General features: G+C 40.4%; 2 protein-coding genes across 2 annotated transcripts; one reads left to right on the forward strand and one right to left on the reverse strand.

The window, feature by feature from the left end:
• Positions 1 to 10,075: 10,075 nt before the first annotated feature.
• On the forward strand, positions 10,076 to 16,748 carry LOC111659762 (CCN family member 1-like). The gene is made up of 6 exons (XM_023412791.2): positions 10,076 to 10,257; positions 11,261 to 11,474; positions 12,283 to 12,530; positions 13,240 to 13,378; positions 13,838 to 14,019; positions 14,966 to 16,748. Exons 1-6 carry the CDS (start codon positions 10,207 to 10,209, stop codon positions 15,269 to 15,271), a joined length of 1,140 nt encoding a protein of 379 aa, XP_023268559.1. The 5' UTR covers positions 10,076 to 10,206; the 3' UTR covers positions 15,272 to 16,748.
• On the reverse strand, positions 16,577 to 22,113 carry LOC111659763 (ATP-dependent RNA helicase DDX39A). The gene is made up of 9 exons (XM_023412792.1): positions 22,093 to 22,113; positions 21,743 to 21,870; positions 20,533 to 20,809; positions 20,085 to 20,203; positions 18,805 to 18,936; positions 18,477 to 18,586; positions 17,979 to 18,123; positions 17,740 to 17,887; positions 16,577 to 16,846 (listed from the first exon to the last, which is right to left on the reverse strand). Exons 2-9 carry the CDS (start codon positions 21,833 to 21,835, stop codon positions 16,830 to 16,832), a joined length of 1,041 nt encoding a protein of 346 aa, XP_023268560.1. The 5' UTR covers positions 21,836 to 21,870; positions 22,093 to 22,113; the 3' UTR covers positions 16,577 to 16,829.
• Positions 22,114 to 22,119: the final 6 nt, after the last annotated feature.

The raw sequence follows: 22,119 nt of genomic DNA on the forward strand, positions 1-22,119 counted from the left end.
AATCACTCCAAAAGGAGGCAACTAAAACTGCTACAAACTTGACAAACAGAAAACTCTAGACTATGAAAATACAAACAAAAATCACTCACTTGGAGGTAAAGAATAAGTGCGATAATGCAGAGACAAAAGGCAAGGCATGGACTGTGATAGTAGGCCGGGGATGCACGACAGGATGAGACACTCTGGCACAAGACAAAGGGAGACGCAGACTATAAGACACATTAGGGCAAATGGGGAACAGGTGGACACAATCAGGAATCAGGGAAGACACTCAGACAGGTGACACATGAGGAAGGGCAAGTGACCTGAAACGAGAGGAGAGTTAACCTTTCAAAATAAAACAGGAAATGACAAGACATGGAGACAGGACAAACCCAAACTTGAGCTCACCGTGTGACATTTTTTACTAAAAAGCACAAATCCTTCATCCCACAAATAGATGAATAGAAAGAGCATCTACTTATTATTATTATTATTTTTACACTATCACACACTTCAAACAAGATATCTCATTCTAAATTGCACAACTGTCATTTAAAGCCTGCATAAATACCAAAATATAAAATATAATATAGATCTGGCTTTCTCTCCAAATCAAAGAAATTGCTGCAATAATTTAGACATGGATTTTTCAATTTACATTGCTTGATTTGTTTTAGTTTTACATCACTCAATCATAGTCTTGAAATCTGAAAAAAAAAAAAAAAAAGAAATCACTAAGAGGATTGAGGCCCTTCAGTTTCTAGCTTCAGACTGATCCCCTCATGTTAAAGGAATAGTTTGCCATTTATGGATAATTAAATAAGGGGATTGATGCCACTCTTATATAGTTAAATAGCAAGCAGTCAATTTGCTTAACTTAGCATAAAGACTGGAAAGTCATTTTACTCTTCAGTTTTCGAGTTGCTGGTAGGAAGACTGATGTCTTCAGACTGATCCAGGCTAGCTCTTTTCCCCAGTTTTCAGGGCTAAACTGACAAGCTACTGGCTGAAGCCTTAAATTTACTATACCGAGTGATATCAATTTTCTCATATAACTCTGAATGAATGCATTTCCCCAGATGTTAAACTGTTACACTGTTTAAGTGCCTGATCTCATACCAAAGAGTAAGATGTAGGCCACCTGATTTTAACTGCATTGTCTCTTTATCTGCCAAGTCACATCAGAGGTGTGGTGCCAGAAAAATATTCAGTAACCTTGATTATCAATAGCCTCTTCAGATTTTCACTTCATTTCCTCCGTAATTGAAACGTGATGAGCTTCAAGCTTCTGAATCATTATCATGGCAGCCTAATGTCTTCAGCTGCTCCTGTAAGCCAGGTATGGGCCTTTCTCACTGTTCCTCCTGGACAAAAAATTATGCTGTGAACCTGCCAGGCAGGAAGACACTCTGAGGAATGAGTGAATTCCAGGGGAATTCCCCACCGCAACCATGAAGGAAGCAGAGGGGAGTAGGGTCTGGAAGCTGAGAGGCGTCATTTATCTTCATAAGACTCTCATTTCATCAGGGTAGGAAGGAAGCAGAGGAAGAGGAAAAAGGGGAGAGGGAAATGAAGGATGGAGGGAGGAGGAAAGGGAGATGTGGGTTATCTGTAACTGTTGCAGACTGAGATATCTGTGTTAGTCTGTGTTAGTTAGCCACTGCTGAGGGAAGGTTGCCTTCGTTGTCAGCTTGTAGTGCATCTCCATGGGGATGTGGAGAAACGGATGTGTGCATGTGAAGAATGGAAAGAGGAGATGGATGAGGAAGAGGGAAAGGACAGAAGCAGCAAGAGAGGGTGGGATGCGTAGCTGGGAACAGATGGAGGGGGCTCAGCAGTAACGAAAAGAAGACAGCTAAGGAGAGGGAGCATGAAGTGTAGTTCACTTCACCTTTATTGTCAGTGCATTTGCAAGTGAACCTATGGTCATTCCAAGACAGTGCAACTCTAGAAAGTATTCAAAGATAAGGACTGTGTGCTCTGTTTACACTGCTACCGTGCTGTATATACAGGTTAGTGTAACACGACTCACCAGCCATGCAAGCGTCGCTGTGAGACTGTACTTCAGTAATTTGAGCCAAAAGCTAATGTCAGCATGCTACCATGATCACAATGACAATGGTAACATGCTGATGTTAAGCAGAGATGAAATTTACTTGTGAGATGTAAATAGGAAGCTAGGTCCACTGCCATGTTATTCATGATGATAGCGGTGTGTCTGCAGCTTTTAGACTTCCTGAGGTCTACAATGAGCTGGTATCATCTGCAAACGCCATGATGGTGTTTCACCCCTTCTTCACAGGTGAGGAAGGAATAAAGGAGGGGGCTCAGCACACATCCATGACGGGCTCCTGTGCTCAAGATTAAGATGAATGAGGGTGTGTTAGTTAAAAAGCCCAGAACCCAGTTGCAAAGGAATGTGTTAACCAGAGAGTGGAGTTCGGTGGTCAGCATGGGAGAGATTATGGTACGTGGAAAGGGAAAGTTTTAAAAGCAAAAGGTGAAAGATGTTCCTTGGGTCATGGATTAAGTTGTGTTAACATGAGGGCATAGCCATCAAACATCTCTTGTTCTTGTTCCACTACACTCCAACCTGTATGTAATGCTGTACTGCGTATTCGAGGCAGGTAAATGCATGGCTAATCATAGCTTTAAGGGAGCTGAGAGGCTACACAGTATTTCTTGCACGGCCTGACCAGCACAGTTGGCAGCAGGTCAGCATGTCTCCAACTAACATGTGATGATTTGTTTTTCGGTGTAATTCTATAAATTTTCATGCAACTGGGTATTAAGTACCATGGGCTAAACCCCTGTAAAATGTAAAAATACATCTCTCCCCACAGCAGCTTATGTGGCACAAGCTTCCATATTTGTGCTTTTCAAATCCAATACTCCCATATGGGAAACGAAGGATCGAGCAGCTGGCCAGAGGGTAATCCCCACCTCCCAGACGAGCGGGATATTTAGGCTTACAAGTCTTCAGGCCGAGCTGCTACTCTACCTGGGAAAAGCTTTTTCTTTCCCTGTCAGTTGGCTGCTGTGAGCCCCAGTGACTGCTGAGGGGTGGGGGGCAGTCTAATCAGAAGACCATGGGTGATGGGAGACAAGAGCGTGCTCTGAATAAAACCAGGTTCAAAGAGGCTGCGCTCTGCTGTCTCAGTCTGGAGAAAGACAAGAGAGAGAGGTGAAGAAAGAGGTGGAAAATGGGAAGGGAGAGACAGAAGGGAAAGGGAGTCAGAGAGCTTTAGTAAAAAGAAATGAATTGGAAAAAATGGGAAAGGGGAAAAGAAAGAGAAAAAGGGTGGATGAGGAGCAACGAATATCCTTTATTAGCTCCACCACCTACTCACAGTCTGTTGATAAGAGTTTAATTAAAGATCAGGGATGGTGAGCATGTGATGGAGGAAGGATGGAAGCAAAAAAATAATAATTTAACAGTGATATAGCAATGGATATTCTCATGAAATCATCTGATATGGACATGATCATGTAGATCTGTAACCAAAGAATGGCTGGGAAAGATATTCTGCGGGTTTTCACAAACAAATCTGGTGATCTCATCGATTAGACTCTCTCTGTGTCTGGTTGAATGAGTGCTAATTCAGCCGGTGTGGCTGGAGTGAAAACTTGCTGTCTGTGCTGTCCAAAACCATGGAAAAAGGTGAGCTATCAACATCAGGTTTCACAGTTCTCTGTTGGTCTTTTCTGTGTCTGCACTGCCAATGTTGACTTCACAGCTCGGTACATTCGTGTTAAGCATTGGATCAAATCCTGCCCTGGAGGAATATACTTTTTTTTTTGTAAACTGTGGTGTTTGGCTCCATCTTGTGGAGGTTTAAGGAAAGTCAGTCTTTAACAAGCAGCAAGTTAATATTGAAAAAGAGCAAGTCTTAAAAAGTTTATAGTTATGACAGACACAAACCAGTTGCATTTTGTGCCTTTAAAAAACAAAATGCTTTCATCACAGAATTAGAGGCCTGATCTAAGACAGGTTTTCGTCTTAATCCGAACAGTTTTCCGCACTTGTATTCTTGGAAACCAGGCTCGCAGGACAAGTTTTATGTGTAATCCATTATTCTGTTCTAAAACTTCCACCAGGGGGAGAAATTGCTCCAAAGAAGTTGTTTATGATTCAACTTGTCATTACCAGGTCTTTCTCTTCTCTCTAGAATGCCCAGTCCTGCTCTCCCTTATGTAACTTTACAATACTCTGTGAGTTTGAACTGCACAGTTCATTAGCACAGGAACCATGTGTTGATGCCAGATTTAGCACATACCCCACTACACATTATAATATTATATGAGGAGTGCGACATGCGGCTCATGCACAAAAAAAAAAACTAGGCTTTCCCAGGCTTTTTTGTCTCTGGCACGGAGTCAATACTTAAACTTATGTTCTGTTTTTCTTTTTTTTTTAATTAACACACAAACTCATACATCGTTTTCCTTTCTGTCATCTCACACACACACATAAATGAGATTCCCATATGCTTAACTTTTTCCACTGTAGCTGCAGAGAAACCAGTTTAATCACCCTGTCACCACCACTTGCACTCTTTCTTCCTCTCTTTTCTCTCAGGACATGACTTTTCTCCACAAGTCTCAATTTCATGCTCCCATTTGGATAATTACATTGGAATTATATAATGTAACGTGTATTTCTTTATGTCTGTCTGAATGTATTTATGTATTTTAAAATATATGACCTTAGTATCATGTAATTTGGTTCATGTGACCTTAAAAGTGGTATGGGTTGAAATACCAGCAGTCTGTTTTTGTGTGAAATACCATACTGCCAGACTGCCAGAATCCCATCGGGGCAGACCAGACCAGGCAGCGGGGCACTTGCTCACTCCTCCCCTTGAAAAAACAAACTCTCTTACCATGAAACACCTGTCACCCCCTCCTTTCTCCACATTTCTCCTCCTCCCCGCTGCCTTTGCTTCTTTCTTCTCTGTCTCACCATCCCCTTACCTACTTTTATTCACTGTTCTTTCCTCTGGCCCTTTCCTGTTTTCCTACATCAGCCCTTTCTCATAAAGCTGTGTCTCACTTGATGTTTATGTGTATTGTGTTTCACCCACCTCTCAGGTGACAGGCCATGTGAGAGAAACAGCACAATACCAGGCCTTTCAGCTTGTGACATCAATTTGTTTTCTAGTGCTTTTCTAGTCTGTTTTGTAGTAGATTACGATCTTCAAATCATCTCAGTACAACTCCTTCAGGGGGCACCATGTAGTTACAGAAAGGCTGGGGTTAATTCACATTAAAAATGTAAAACTATCAACTAAAAATATATTGTTTCCTCTTTTTCATACTTCTATAGTCCACAACACTTCAAGGGGAAATATTGTAATTTTTTTGAACTACATTTATTTTACAGTTTTAGTTACTAGAGCTGTTGAAACATAATCATCTTGTAAAACATGATATGATTGTTTTAGATCAAATAACCAGACAGTATATAGTATATAGTATATAAATTATCAAAATGAAGTCCACCTCAATGAACTACAACATTAGAATATTACATACACATTAATGCATCCATAAAAATAATCTAATATCATAATAAATATACTAGCATTCTGCAAGAGGCCCTTTAGTATGATGGAGACATTTATTGTGAAACTTTAAGAGGATTCTACATGTTAGTACCTCTCTACTTTTACTCTATTAAAACTTTGAATGCAGGACTTTTACTTGTAATAATGTTTTTTTATAATGTGGTATTTATAGTTTTACCCAGTGGTGGAAAGTAAGTAAAGTGAATTTATTCTAAGTATCATTATAGGTACTTGTACTTTACTTGAGTAAACTTTCTTCTCCACAACATTTTAAAAGGAAAATATTGTAATTTTTAATTGACTACATTTATCTGGACGCTGATGTAACTTGTTTCTTTTCAGTTGAGGATTTTACATTTAAAAAGAAACAAATGCTAAGCTCTTAAAATACAATACATTATTAAAGATTAAACCAGTGGTTCTGAACCTTTTTGGTTTATAATCTCAAAAATCAAGCCTCCTATCTTGTTTCAGGTGTATGACGGTTATTAATTTAATGCTCAAAACCATAAATATCAGATTTTCTACAAAAACCAAATGTTAAAGTGAACTACAAAATCTATAGATACAAATTTGTGCAGTAAAACATTGTTTTTTCTTCTTTCCTTTCCCATTAATCATCTCACAACCTCTCAGATTTATCTTGTGACCCTTTGAGGGGCCTGACTCCTGGGTTGGGACTCAGTGGACAACTACCAAACTGTGGGCCTATATAAAGTAACCTAGCTCCACTTCGAGCAGCTATAACAGTAAAAGGCTGGTTATACATCAATCCATCAATTTGACAATCTAATAGTGCCAAATATAATAGGTTCATCAGTCACAATACTTTTACTTTTGATACTTGAAATACATTTTGCTGATAATACTTTTATTGAAGTAAAGCACCTGAATACACACTGAAAGTACTACTATTATGGCAAAACTGTAGTCCACTTCCTGATTAAATTAAAAGCAACTTCACCTCAACAATGACTCAGAGCCTGGATAGTCTGTACTGTATGAAAGAACATTTTTAATTGTGTGAAACTCTGTTAAAACAATGCAAACACAACAGAAATAACCATAGAACCTCTCACAGACAAGTGCTTACATACAGTGAATTATTTTCCTATCTAAAATGACAGGCCTACTTCATCACATCTCTGTCAAACTGAGGCTAATGTGCTTCTGATCTCTCTTGTTCAGCATCAGTGGAGAAGCTGAAAACAGAAGCAGTCACAGGACTTTCAGAACTCCCTCTGTACCATGACCACTGGTGGATTAAAATAGATGGGCCATGACTTTGTCTCCTTGGTCACACCATTAGAGCTATGACTGACAGCTTCCTGAGGTGGTTTCCTTTTTTAAATTGAGAGTCATGACTTCAGCCCACAACCTCTGATGTGTTTTACAGTGAAACACTATAGTCAGACAGGTAGCCGCAGAACAGAGATGGATGTTGGTTGTGAAAGAGGGCTAACCAGCAAGTTTGATTTCTTTAAAGTATATTCGGGGAAAGAAAATAGGTCTACTGGCTGAACACAGGTCAGTAAGTTAAGATTCAAGATTTTTCTGACTTTGTGGTGTAATTCTTGGAGTTGTTTTTGAGCTTGTAAGGTTACATATGATAGAAAGAGTTAGATTTTTTCTTTCAACATGTGCAGTTCGATACTACTTTCATATCTGTAATATCTCTGTTAAATATGAAGCTGTAGCCAGGAGCTTAGCTTAGCATAAAGACAGGAAATGGGGTTCTGTCCAAAAGTAACAAAATGTGCCTACCACTATCTATAAAGTCCACTTATCAACACATCATATCTCTTTATCGCCATACAATAACCGAAGAAATGTGGTTCTACAGGGGTTATGTGTTTTACTTTTTCCTGGCTTGGGGCAGTGACTTTCTGGAGTCTCTGTTGGTTGCCTGGCAACTGCTGCCTTAGCTAAGCTAACCGTCTGCTGGCTGCAGCTTTACAGTACACACTTGAGAGTGGTATCAATCTTCTCATCCAAAGCAGCGGTCACACCACGAACTGACATTCATGGAAGCTTGTTGACATGGTGACTATGCTCACAGCTAATGCTAAATGCTGAAGCTAATGAGCTTGCTAAAAGTCAGTTAGAGAGTTAGTCAATTAAACTCCCAGTTTATTCAGTTTATTCAAAAGACATATTTGTGCCATCGTCTCCTGTCTCATAACTGTCTGCAAACAGCTGCTCTTTTGTGGAACATATTTTTCTGCAACAGAGGAGGTTAAATAAAAGTTAATGGCGCAACACAGCTAAAAGCTACAATAGTTTCTTCTATTTTGACTCTCAGTTCCCTCAAAGTCACCACTACCAAGCAACTTGCTCTTGGTCAGTGATGCACATTCATGCATCAAAGGTCACCAAAGTTGAATTCGCCAAAGGAATTGATTGATGTGATCGCAAAATGTCTCCATTTTAAATTCTGGCCTTTACTCTCTGCAAGAAAGAGAATACATGTATTTCCAAAATGTCAAACTATTCCTTTGAGAAATGTTTCCTTAAGCACCTTACCACCTGGACAAAGTTTATCGTATCTGTATATTGGTGGGTTGAAGAAACTCTATCCCACCTTAATGAATAAGATTGATTTTGAAATTGCTGCAATTACTAATCTAATTTAAAAGCTTTTTGCGTTTGAGAGGGAAACATGGGTTTGTCAGGACTGAAATCAGTTCAGTGAGTCACAAAATCTGCACATTTTCCAAAGGCTGGTGAAAATTTATTTAGGGTAGGAACAGGAAAGATGAACAGCCATTTGTTGTGTCTGTAACTCATATTCATCTGTTTCGCCCTTTCGTTAGAAGTGTTCATGTTGTAGCAACTGCAGTAAGACAGTGATGAGACCTGCCAAATCACCATGGGCTGTGCCGATGTACTCTCAAACTGAAGAGCATTGCTTGGCAATGTACTGTAAACACGTAACATCTGTCACATGGCACAGTCTACATGGTGGGTCAAGGAATAGGGCATCCATAATACAAGTAAGGAAATCCTCTCAACTTCTGAAATAAATGTTTTAATTCATTTCATATAATATATAATCTTTATATATTTTTGTTCTAGATTCAAGATTTATTTGTCACATAGACTACTGTACACTGTGAAGTATGCAGTGAAATACTTAGTTACCATCTCCATAGACTAAGCATAGTGCAAGTTACAATAAAATAGACAGAAATGCAAACACATTTTTAATCAGAACATTTTTTTTTTAAAAAGCACATTTAGACAAAAAATAGATAACAAATGAGCAAATGTACAATACAGAACATATTAGAATAAAAGCAAGTAGTTAAAAGTGGTTATGGAAACCAGTGTATGAAATATGAAGAAATATTATATTGTTTATTCAACAGGATTATGCTTAATACCCTACTCCTATTGCATCAGTTATAGCTAACAGCTTATTTTCATCTACTTCAACATGTTGGGGGCTGCCAGTGATGCACAGGAGAATCAGTCACCTTTTTTAAGCCTGAAAATGAATATAAGGTGTTGATCATTACCTCTGAATGGTAAGCACAGAAATTTCCCAGCACCTCACATAATCACAGCTCATGTGAGAAACCATGTGAGATGTTTAGCTTTTTTTTCTTTTTTTTTAAAGTCTAAGCCAAAACTTTGCAAGTATGGACATTCATAGCAGGAACTTAACTTCCAAACCTCTGCATATCACATTTCTCTCATCAAAGGAGGTCTCTGTGTCAGGGCAGGTGTGGCTGAAAACCTGTGGTTGAAAAGGAAGACAGCAGAGGAGGAGGTGGAGGAGGCCAGCCCTCATATGAGCTGCCCTTAAAACAATAATCCTGCTTTCACCCTCAACTCCGCCGTTCTCTCCAAGTGATCATATCCTCATCATTCCCATGTCAGCACCATGTGGTTAGGAATAATAGTCAGAAACAGCCAGGACACCTGAATTCAAGATGAAGAATATGTAGAGCAAAACAATCATAACCTACCTTTAAAAAACAATGGAAACAGATTGTGATGGATACCGACAAAGAGAGGTGTGTTCTCTCTCTCTGACAACTGCTATTATCTTACTATTTTCCTAATACACTCCACTTTAATTTTCTGTCCTGGCACCTACATTGGTCTGGAAAAACAGAAGGAATTGCCCCCCCCCCCCTCTTTTTTTTCCCAGAGGTGGAGTTCTTATTAATGTTACCATGCTGTCTGGCCCAGCTGAATATATTTACTTAGTGTTAGAAGAGTGGTGGCCACAAAAGCAGGAATGTGCCTAAGTGTGACTTGAAAGCGGCTGTTACATTTTAATTTTTAACCCATAAAATAAATACAGAGCAGTCCTGCAATTTTTATGAATGGCTGCATTCATTCCAAAACACGCCCACCAATCAGCAAACCACCCCCGTGGTAAAGCCACGCCCGCTTGGAATGTCTGCGACGTTGCCTGCACGCCGATTGGTTAGAGGTATGGATGGGGGCGGGGTCTCAGGGAGGCTCATAACTGGTATAAAAAGTTAACACAGAGTTTATCCCGGTAGAAAGACAAGGACCAAGGTCCGACAAGAGGCAGAAACTCAGCGTGAAACTACTTAATACTAACAATCATTCAGTGGAGTGTAGCTTAAAGATACTATTTTTTATTTATTTGTATTTTGCTGAAGCTTTTCATCAGTTAATCATGGCAACTCTGATCTACCTGACTGTACTGACAACAGCTGTCATCACACAGGTAAGTGTTTCTCTCCTGGCTGACAGAGGCTCATGTAGCTGTGTGTGAGCCAACAGTCTTAAGATTAGTTTGGTCTGTCATTTGTTATGGATAATTTAGGTACGAGTATAAATGTGATTAAACTTTGACCTCCATGGCATGAACAGCACAAACATCTCTGGTGTAAACAAAACTCTAATGTTTTTAGAGAAAGCTTTCAGACAGGTTTCATCTTCAAAGACATATTCTCCACTAAATCAGCATCAGACTGATGGTAATTACTGAAGATTTCTGTCTGCCTAAAAAAAAAAAAAAAAAGATCAAATGAAAAGTTTGATCAGTGGAGTGTTAGTGGAGTTATCACTCCTATTTATAATGTAAATACTGTTCTTCTGTAGCGGGTTGTCCTTCCTGTTAATTTGCGTGTCGACTCATGTCTGCTTTTTTAAGCACAGTGACATGTTGATTCCTACAGACTGGAGCAAGTTGGCTCCAGTGCTAAGCGATGACTCAAATCATGAGCCAGCAGTGGACTGGGTACAAACCCCGAGCTGTCTAGACTCTCAGGGATGACTGGCCAGCAGTGACTTGACTTACTGTAGAGGCGTACCGCGGTGCTTTTGTGGAAGAGTTCAAAATAAGCCACAAACCCTGGGGATCCTGAGAGATAACACAGAATCAAAAAATAATGGTGCCAGAGTTCTACCACACACTTTGATGTTGGAAGAAAAGTTGAAACTGATGCACTGAACACCCCTGCGGACAACTGAAGCTCTCTGGTTGCCATACAGTTATTATCTGTACGTGTGTGTGTGTGTGTGTGTGTGTGTGTGTGTGTGTGTGTGTGTGAATCTTCCAATCAAGTACTGTCTAAAATTGCTCAAGGAACTGTTGATGTTTGATGAGCAAGGCTGTAGAGTTCACTGTCTCCAGTTTTGACATGCTTTCCCTTCATAGTACTTAATCATCTGGTTCTTGTCTGAAGATGTGACCTCCCTCTCTGTTCCTCCCCTCATCCCTCCAGGTGACTGCTAGCTGCCCAGCGGTGTGTGAGTGCCCTGCAGACCCCCTGGTTTGCCCTCCAGGGGTTAGCACTGTGCCAGATGGATGTGGGTGCTGCAAGGTGTGTGCAGCACAGCTCAACCAGGACTGCAGCCCCATGAGGCCTTGTGACCACCACAAAGGGCTGGAGTGTAATTACGGCAACGATGTAACCATGGCCTGGGGCATCTGTCGAGGTGAGGGTGGAAGGAACAATGTATGCCGACAGGGAAGGAATTTCATTTACTAATGGCTTCCTTGTGCATAGTGCTAACGTGCATGGGAAAAATGTTGCATATATTGTGAGGTATATAGTGAATGGGATATGTTATAAAAGTTAGAGGGTCATGAAGCCTGTGCATCAATGCACATGAAAATGGAAATGGATATTAATTGAGCCTCTTTCCCATAAAGTCAAAACCATCACAACACGGTGATCAAGGAATGTGTGATCCTGAGCATCCGGGAACAGGACAGGGGATATTTTAATGAGTAGTGGATGTTTTATGACAGCAACAGGGGGTTTCAGAGCTAAAAATACACTTCTCATCTGCACCATGCCAGTGCTGTCCCACAAACTATGTATAGCTGGTTCCATGCTTAGGAGACAAGGAGTCTGACACTTCCTGTCTCCTTATTTCCACTGACCTTTCGATCTTAGTGGTCCTCTGTCTGATTTTGTGTGCTGTTGTGATGTTAAGTCATTGTGTTTGTTTTGATGAAGTCAAGAGAAACTTTGTTCAACAGGTTTCATTTCAGGTGCTGAAATGAGATAATATGGGAATTCTTCTTAACATACCTGATGTTAGCAGAAGCTCTATCATTGGTCCCTTTTTAAAGCATGTCCTGTCCTGTACAAAGAGATGCATCTCCAACCCACAGAGTGTACTCAGAATATCCTTGTTGCTCTCTGGTTTATGCATAACCACAGCCAGGTTGTGTACCCTTAACTAGAAGACATTAAGTGTTTTGTTTCAGCTAAGTAATATGTGTGTGTCTCCCCAGCTAAATCTGAGGGACGCACATGCGAGTACAATGGCAGGATCTACCAAAATGGCGAGAGCTTCCGTGCCGGCTGTAAACACCAGTGTACCTGCATTGACGGTGCTGTTGGCTGCGCTCCTCTCTGTAACAACAAGCTGCCACCAGCTTCACCATCCTGCCCCTACCCACGGCTAGTCAGGATACCTGGGCAGTGCTGCTTCAGTGTGGATTGCCATAAGGGCACCTGGCGCCTCCCACCTAAGCATCAGGTGTGTTTTTTGATGTAATGACTACTGTCTCCCTTTTGCAATTCAGCACCTGCCGCTGTGATATCCTCCTGATAGAAAACAAACGTGATTAGTATGAAAGACACTTCTACAAAACAAAACAAAATACATTTTCACTAAACAAGGAGCAGTTAGTCATTTAATGAGACATTTTTATTTATATATAGTAAGGCTGCAACTAACTGATTATTTTCTCAATTAATCTATTATTCATTTGGCCAAAAGAATCCAGAAAAACTACAAAAAATGCATTTTTGCTTAGAACTTAACGTCGATCGTTTATTCATTTCAGCTGCACTAAAGCATGTTTAATTATTATAAGTACACAAGACGAAGAAGATGGGCATCCTGTCAGGGGACTTTATAATTCAGTATTACTTGAGAGGAATTTTTTAGAAACAAGGGCAAGTCATTGAGCTGCTTTCTCTTGGCAGTGGAATAAAGACAGATGAAAGACTTATTAGAAGTTGTTTGAAGTTTGGAAAATTCTTTATAAATCTTCCCTGTAACTGTTTACACAGACAAGATATTGTTCATTAGGTGCTTTAAATCATCACCCTGAAGTAACCCCTTAGATAACCAGAGTGTCATGGTGATAACACCGTGAAAAACACACACAAAAGATAGACATGGCTGCAGCACAGATGACTCCCCAACAAACCGCACTGACTCATCTTATCTCTTGTCACAGGTGCCTCCACCACAGCAACACCTGCCCAGACCTGAGCACCATCCAGCTCAACGCCAGCCTGAAAACGCGCTGGCCAACGAGCTAGCAGATGTTAAGTCCAGCGGCTGGGAGAGTGAACGTGGCTACAAACACCTGCCTGGTGAGAGAGAGAGAGAGAGAGAGAGAGAGAGAGAGAGAGAGAGAGAGAGAGAGAGAGAGAGAGAGAGAGATGACAATTTTTAGTATTTTTTATAACTGGTTGTCACACGTATTCCTGTTAGTTTGGGTAGTTGCTAAATTTCTCTGTGACACTGAAATAATATGCAAATAATTAATTTTCACTAGGTTTTAAGGCAGAATCTTCTTTGATTACTTTATGTAAGAGTTTCGTTGTTCATAACACTTTATTCTGGGATTTTGCCATGCAAATAATACAACAGTAATCACAAGAAATGATTAAATGGTGTTTTTTTTTCTCTTTTTCCATCTTGTTAATCCTCTTGCAGCCCTTCAGATTTATCTTGTGACCAGGTTGGGAACCACTGCTTTAACTTTTGTGTATTATTTTTTCTTGTTCTCCCTGCCTACCACCCTACTCCGTGTTTCCGATGCTCCTCAGTGTGGAACCATCTGAAGGAAAAGAAGTGTCAAGTGCAAACCACAGACTGGTCCCAGTGCTCTCGCAGCTGTGGGATGGGTGTTTCCTCTCGAATCACCAACAAGAACCCTCAGTGTAAACTGGAGAGAGAGACGAGGGTCTGTACCGTACGCCCATGCCAAGGCCTGAACGTCCCAGCCAAGGTGAAGTAGATTGAACTTGACTTGAACTAAAGGAGAGAGAGGCAGACAGAGAGCATAGGTTAACCTTCTTAGCACACCAACTTATCTCAACCAGTAAAACATGGATGCCTTGTGATAACACTTATCAGTATGGAATTATTTCACCTCTTATCTACCCATGTCTAGCTACACAGGGAAAAACAATACCTGCTCATTTTTGCTCTGCTTGCATGTTTCCCTCTCTCAAAAACATCAAATCTGTGCGGCAAAGAATAAAAAAATAGATGTTCTGGCCCTGAGTAAATATGCTCTTAGTACTAAAGCCATCTTTATCCCAAGCTTAAGAACAGAGATTATCTTAGCGGTACTTTCGGGAAGCTTCACATCCAGTGGGAACCGGGCAGTGCTGATTTACTCAGCGGTGTTTTGGTGGCAGGCAGGCGCCTTTTTAAATATAGTCCCCCACCCCCGGCATTCCTGCCAAGCAACTGTCCATAGCTTGGCCCCGTCTGTGTACTCAGAGTCCAGGGAAGTGGTGTGTCTATATTAATCCTCCATGTTGGACACACACTAAGAACTCTTTTCTCTGCTCTACTGAGTTAAAAGCTTTGGTGCTAAAACAGGTGTCAGTGTGTTTAACAGAGGACACTCAAATGTTAAGTAAATGTTTAATCTTTAAATTAATCACTTAAATCTAAAAATAATCCCTCTTTCTCAATCCCTGTTTTGGCACAACAAGTTGAAGTCTGGTTCTCTTAATGTGAAACTAATGAGTTTGAGCGCAAAGCCGCTTAAGACTGTTGTTATGTAAAATGACAGGGCAGATAAAAGTCAAAGCTTATTAGTGGGTTTTTTTTCAATTAAAATCCTCATATGACTTTTTTGGTGAATTTCGCTACTCAAGCCAATTAGGAACAACACCCGACTCTGTGACGCTCATCTTTTTGCTTTTATCATCTAACCACAGACAGGGAGGAAGTGCTCCCCAACCCAGAAAGCCCAGGAGCCCATCCACCTGTCCTACGCAGAATGCGTGAGTGTCCGCCGCTACCGGCCCAACTACTGCGGTATGTGTGCAGATGAACGGTGCTGCTCCCCACGCCGCACCCGCACTTTACCTGTGACCTTTGTCTGCCCGGACGGAGAGCATTTCCAGAGGTCGGTCATGTTTATCCAATCATGTAAATGCAGTCATGACTGCGGCCACCTCAATGAAGTGGCCCTCCCTCCTCAGCACTGGATGTACGGAGACACACACAAGTTCATAGACTAGTACTGAGGAGTCTTTTTTTTTTTGTTATAATTTCAATGTGATGAGGTCATCTTTCTTGATGAAGGAAGACACTTCAAGACGAGGAGCCATTTTTCTCATCTGGCTCCAAGTGAGTGAAGACCACAGGCACCCACCTGACTGCAAAGACTGCAGGCAGGAAGGGCCGCCTCAGTTTTGTTCACAATCATGAAGGCAACCCTTAATGTAATATGTGTGACCGGAGAGGATTGTACACTTCCCTGCTCCTGTTCAAACAGATGTGGGACCTAAAATTAGAGCCCTGAAGTGCCCCTGGACTTCCTCCACTCTACACTGATTGCTGGTTCAGGGGTGGAGGATATTTTTTGAGACCCTCAGATCAGCCTGAGAAGAGAAACACTACAAGAGCAACGAAGCACTTTGTTTAGCACTGAAATTTACTGAACTATAACTTTGGCAGCAGTGCACAAGGATCGCCATACCTGCATCAATAGCCTGGTAATGACTACATACCCCACAATGCATTGCAACTACTCAGTGACAAGCAGCAAGAGAGTAACTTTTGCCGCTTTTATGTAGAAAACCCTAGAGTATACTACAAATTGAGGACAGATTATTCAAAATATATAAACTGAGCATGCCATGAAAAAACACAGACTGCACCAATTGTGCTTTTTGTGACATGCTGACATGTCAAGCCATCTAAATTTACAAACACCAATGAATGACACTTTCCACGTAACACAGACTGTTAAATGATAAGGAACACTACCTGGAACTGAAACAAGCATCAACAGGGACTGGACCAACACCAACGTATTTCCCAAAGACATCTGATTTCTTGTTTGTGCATTTAATGCAGCTTAAAGATATGTCTTACACAAACCTGTTTTTCTTGAGTTCATTTTGGATCACACTGTATTCTGTTAAATGCATTTTCTTTATTTTGATCCAAGTTTGTATTATGGTCACATTTATCCACTTCTATGGATTGAGACACCACAGTAGCTGTCACAAGTTTTTGTTGGTCCATCCACGTGATAAAACTGGCTGCTGGGCTCAAGTTTCATGTGGTTTTATTTTAACTCAACTTGTTCAGTTTCAAATTATCCTACTTGGCAGCCAGTTCTGAAGTCATCAACTGTTTGGGAAAACAGTGACAGAGTCTTCAAACTATGATAACAGCGCCCTCTGCTTGTGAGAATAATTACCTACAGTCAAAAGTGACAACACGGACTATGTATTTTATATGATACCATTTGTGTCATTTTATCTTTAATGTAACATCTAACATACATGTGCAAAATTAAATCCAACATCATCCAATGTGGTATAAAAAGTTTATTTCTTTAACCAAAACAATATATCCATGGTTTTAACAAGAAAAACACTAAAACAAGCAGCAAGGATGTGATAAAATAAAAAGAAATGTTTTATCAATATGAACTTGCCAACAAATATGGTGGGAGGGGGACTTTAAAATAAAATGTTGAGCTTTTTTGTTTTTTTTTTTACCTCCACCAAAATACAGCAATAACAAAGGGTCACACACAATCTTCACTGGAAAGACACTTCAGACTCATCTGGACTGTTCAACTGCAAAGAGAAAAAGCAAAGGTTTTAAGATGTGGGAGAAAACATAGGCTATGTACAGTCATACGTATCCTATCAAATGGGGTGTAGCAGTTTTGTAGCAGTTGTATTTATGTACAGTAATGTGCTGCCTTTGTGTCAGCACGTTTTTGTTTTTTTAAACCAGATTAAGCTGAATTTTACAGCCAAATTGAGTGACTAGTATGAGATGACATGCACACTAGTATCCTGTGATAATGTAAACCAGGTACAGACATGTCTTCAATTTCTGGAATCCCTGTCTTTTTCTACCCACGATTGGCTTTGTGTGGCCACTGCTTCATTTCTCTTGAGTGTCTTCTCCCCCAGTGACAAGAGCAAAAAGCCTTAATGCATCCACCATGTTTACAGCGAGGAGATGACATACGCATGTACACACATACATGGGTTACTCAAAAAACCTGTTATTTACCAGGATACTCTACAACACCACACAATCAACAATTTTCTGCACCAAATTTAACAAATGAACAGTGTCTTGTGCCTCGTTGAACCTGTTCTCCTGGACTGCAGCAGAGCCAGGAGGAGTGACTGTCCTGACCAAGCTAAAACCGCCGAGGAGGATCACTTTCCCCCTCTGATATGGCCACTTATGACACTGACAGCCACAAGTGGGCAAAGCTACGAGGGGTTTCACTACAAGCACCGAACTACCTTAACTATCTCATTTGTTGATTACACACAAGAATACATGAGAGGACCTTAACAATGCTAATAATGGGACATTCATAAAATAATAGATATAATGTTTTTATTGATTAGAAGATAATCAGCATACATATCAACAAATATGGTCACTAAAAAGTGGGTATCTTCAGGCCAAGTGTAAAACAGCTGTAAGTGACAAGAGAACTTACTGTAGGAGGAAATATCAATTTCCTCTGGTAGCTCTGCTACGTTGACCTCAAAGCGATCTTGGACCTCATTGAGGGTCTTGGCATCTGTCTCATCTGACACAAAGGTGACGGCCAGACCTTTGGTTCCAAACCTGCCGGCACGGGCCACCTGAGATACAGAGAAAAAAAGATGGAGCTCAAAACAAGTCTGGAGCTCAAAACAAGGCTCTTTTAGTAAACTAAACAATCGCTGGACTGACTCTGTGAAGGTAAGTGTCAGAATCCTCTGGCATGTCGTAGTTGAAGACGATGTTGACTCGCTCAATGTCCATGCCTCGGCCAAACAGGTTGGTTGCAACCAAGATCCGCCGCTGGAAATCTTTAAACTGCTGATACCGGGATAACCTGCGGGGAGGAATGAGCAACAACAGGAGAAGAAATAAGATAATATTCCAAGGTGAAGGAGACTAAGCACATAAACTGCCAACCTCTAATACAATCTCATTTTCCACACAAAACTGGTTTTAAACCCTCACTAGCTAATTCACTTTCATATTTCAGCTTGAGGACAATGCTGATGTTGTCCAACACACTTTTCATGTTAAGATTTTAAGCAGGGGCTCTAGCCTAAATACAACTTACAGTGCAATGATGTGCTGTTTTCTACATTTTGTCATGCTGTAGATACTGAAACTACCAAAGCTACTGTCAAATTCAAAGCCTGAAAAAAAGACTAGAATCACAGAGAAATAATCTACCTCTCCTCCTGTGCCATGCCCCTGTGGATTGCAATAGCAGGGAAGTTCTGCTCCACCAGCAGCTGAGACAGAGCCACACAGCGATGCACCGACTTCACAAAGATCACCACCTAGGAACCAAAAGAAGAAGCTTGCATATTTTTACTGAGAATTACCAGAATTAACATAACTATCTCCCCCTAGAGGACAAGGGACAAAACTTTAAAATTATTGGTGAAAGACCAGGGCTGCAAATGTACATTCACAAGGAACCAAAAATACTTAATATGTATACTTATGTGAACATAACTGATCCTAACTCATCATCTGTAACGATTGTACACTGTACCTGGTTGAACTCAAGCACATCAAGCAGGTCGAACAGCTTTCGGTTCTTCTCACTGTCCTTCAACTTGCAATAATACTGCTGTAAGCCGTGGAGCGTCAGCTTGGTCTCGTCATCCACAAACACTTCCATCGGCTGCAGAGCAAGTTAGAGAAGTCAAACACACACACAAGAAGAAATCTTGTAGCATACACATGAAAGAAGTGGTAAGGACCATAAAGTGAGAGGAAAATTTGATCAGAGAAGTCAGAAAACTTCTACCTGAAATTCCCCATGATTCATGTTTTCCTGAGATCTACATATGAGAACTCAATACAATTTTCTGAACTTGAACCAAATGAACGGTGTCTGGTGGCTCATTGAACCTGTTCTCCTGGACTGCAGCAGAGTCAGGAGGAGTGACTGTCCTGACCAAGCTAAATCTGCCAAGGAGGATCACTTTCCCCCTCTGATATGGCCACTTATGACACTGACAGCCACAAGTGGGCAAAGCTACGAGGGGTTTCACTATCAACACTGAACTACCTAAACTATCTAATTTGTTGATTACACACAAGAATACATGAGAGGATCTTCATAATGGTAATAGAAGGACATAGATGAAACAATAAATATAATGTATTTATCAATTAAAAGATATTCAGCTTTGCTATGTGCTAAAACAGCCATAACCCCAGTGAATACATTTCTAGACCCAGGGAGATGTGGCAGAGAGCCGTGCTCTCTTTTTCAGGGAGGCCATCAGCAACTCCCCTGGAGGTAAAGGCCTTGTTCAAAGGCGCCTCATAGGTGGTAATGAATTGCTCTTTCACTTTCCAGGAATCAAATGGGCAACCTTTCAGTCACAAGGTCACTTCTCTAACTTTTATGCCGCCACTGACTATAATTAATGTTTGTAGTGACATGCATAAAAAGGAGGAACTATTTACAGCCACCTCACTGGTCCCAGCAAAACACTGAATTGTCAACTTATGCAACACAGCAAGAATGAAGTTTCAGGATAGCTTACTTACTTGGGAATTATCAGCATTTGTTGAATTTTTGTCTGCCGTTTAAACATGTCTGATCAATCGGATGATTGAATCAATATTCCTGTTGTAGAAACACTACCAATGCCAGCGACTATTTCTTCTATTTGGCTATATCAAAGTGATGTATCAATTTTCATCAACAAAAAAATTGGTCTTATTTAAGATATTTATATTTTCTCATACATTACATATAGCTGAATCGAGTACCGTGGGTTCAATATGAAACATTACTGAATCTCAATGATAACTCACATCCTGCATGAACTTGCGGCAAACAGGGCGAATCTCCTTGCTTAGCGTTGCACTGAACATCATAACTTGCTTCTCATGGGGTGTCAGCCTGAAGATTTCCTGGACATCACACCTCATGTCTGTGGTAAAAAAACAAAAAAATTCCAAATTTGCATCTTCATTCTTCTTTGTATGGAGGAAAAAGAAAATTACTTTACTCAAATTTTTTTAAGCTAATGTTTAAATTTTAAAAATGCATATTAGTTACATTTACTATTAGATGACAGTGAGACAACCAATTTTCAGATTAAATGCTCATGACAGCTCTATAACTTGGTTTCCTATTTCAGCTAACAGATGAGCAGATGAGATACAACCACAAGGCGGATATGAAATTACAGAACATCTGATTCTACTGGATGCCCCCACCACCACCACCACTCCCCTTCCTTCTGTTGCTCTCACTCACCCAGCTGCTCCAGCATCTTATCACACTCGTCAAGCACAAAATGTTTTATGTTCTTCACACTGAGGGTCTTGTTGCGGATGAGGGCCAGTGTACGTCCTGGAGTTCCCACGACGATGTGAGGGCAGTTCTTCTTCAGGACTTCCTCATCCTTCTTGATGGCTAGGCCACCAAAGAACACTGACACCTTGACACTGGGCATGTACTTGGAAAAGCGCTCGTACTCTTTGCTTATCTGGAAGGCCAATTCTCGTGTGTGGCACATCACAAGGACAGACACCTGGCATACAGGGAATGAGGACATTAGTTTTATTAACTTTTTAGGCTTTATGTAGTGTGTCTGCTTTTGGAACGCCATTAAATGTTTTACTGATCCAGGATTTCACTGATTTTCTAAAAGACTTTATGGACTTTTTACCAATACTTCAGGAGTATTTCAGTAATGTTTGAAAGTGTTAATGTTTTGGCAATCATCATAATATTGTAGTTTCTTCATAAAACCTAATTATAATGAAAGATTTCAAACAGCAAAATTAAACAACACGCTGTTGTTGTGCTTAACATACCAAAAAATAATTAGAAGAATAAAAGAGTGGTATTACTCTGAAAATCATAGTAAATAGTCATAGTCAATAGTCACTAAATTCCACACCAACATGCCCATTTATATTTTGGTTCCAATTATTGTGGGCAAGCCTGTCAGAAGTGCCTTTCCAACAAATGGCGCAGACAGAGAACTTGGCAATCAATTAATCTGATGCTGAATAAGATAAACCAAGCATTCCTGTCGTTCTCACAAAGAGCAAACAGGGTCTACCTTTATAGGTGACATGTCTTCTTAACAAACTCATCAAAAAGCTCTGATATGATAAAATACGGAATCAACTGTGTGAGAAGTTTTGTTGTTCGTGTCACCAAATTTCACTCTCTCCGAAAGCTCTTCACACATGGATCCATTTTGTTTTCCCAAACACTAAAGTTTCTCATTTCCATAGAGTTTCTTTAATGAAAAAGGTCTCAGGTCCGAGTACTAGACTCAAGGTATTTTGAACATCTGACAGCTACAAAAAAATTCTCCAATTTTACAAAACAGAATCATGCCCTTGCAAACATCACCTTCCTAGACAGTATATGGTCATAAAGAGGAGGTATAATGACTCATGAAGACTCAGTTTGAAAGATAAGCTTGTAAAAAGCTCAACAACCAACTCACCTGACCATCAACGGGTTCTATCTGCTGTAAGGTGGCCAGTACAAATACTGCTGTCTTTCCCATACCAGACTTGGCCTGACACAGAATGTCCATGCCCAGGATAGCTTGAGGAATACATTCATGTTGAACTGTAAATAAAACAAATAGCAACTGAACTGTTAGTGAGCGAAAATTTCAAAAACACTGATTATTTTATAACCACATCAACCACATTGTGATAAAAATTAAGGGAAAAATTTAGGGTTTCTATCAAGGTAAAGGTCCCAATTTAATGTGTCTAGCTGTAATTTTTAAGTGGGTATTATGTGCAATTTATTTTGACCTTTAAACAACCCAAAACTGCCAGTCACCTTCTGAGGGATGCTCAAAACCACAGT

The sequence above is a fragment of the Seriola lalandi genome, unplaced genomic scaffold (assembly GCF_002814215.2).
Source record: "Seriola lalandi dorsalis isolate HSWRI2012SDOR001 ecotype SW California unplaced genomic scaffold, Sedor1 jcf7180002054487, whole genome shotgun sequence".
NCBI lineage: Eukaryota > Metazoa > Chordata > Actinopteri > Carangiformes > Carangidae > Seriola > Seriola lalandi.

Bases quoted from the DNA above. Each gene is read 5' to 3' on its own strand.
- LOC111659762 (XM_023412791.2), top strand. From the start codon at position 10,207: ATGGCAACTCTGATCTACCTGACTGTACTGACAACAGCTGTCATCACA. The intron at 11,475-12,282 runs GTGAGGGTGGAA...GTGTCTCCCCAG, and splicing joins GGCCTGGGGCATCTGTCGAG to CTAAATCTGAGGGACGCACA. The intron at 12,531-13,239 runs GTGTGTTTTTTG...CTCTTGTCACAG, and splicing joins GCCTCCCACCTAAGCATCAG to GTGCCTCCACCACAGCAACA.
- LOC111659763 (XM_023412792.1), bottom strand. From the start codon at position 21,835: ATGGACATTCTGTGTCAGGCCAAGTCTGGTATGGGAAAGACAGCAGTA. The intron at 20,204-20,532 runs GTGAGTGAGAGC...TTTTTACCACAG, and splicing joins TAAGATGCTGGAGCAGCTGG to ACATGAGGTGTGATGTCCAG. The intron at 17,888-17,978 runs GTCAGTCCAGCG...TCTGTATCTCAG, and splicing joins CTGACACTTACCTTCACAGA to GTGGCCCGTGCCGGCAGGTT.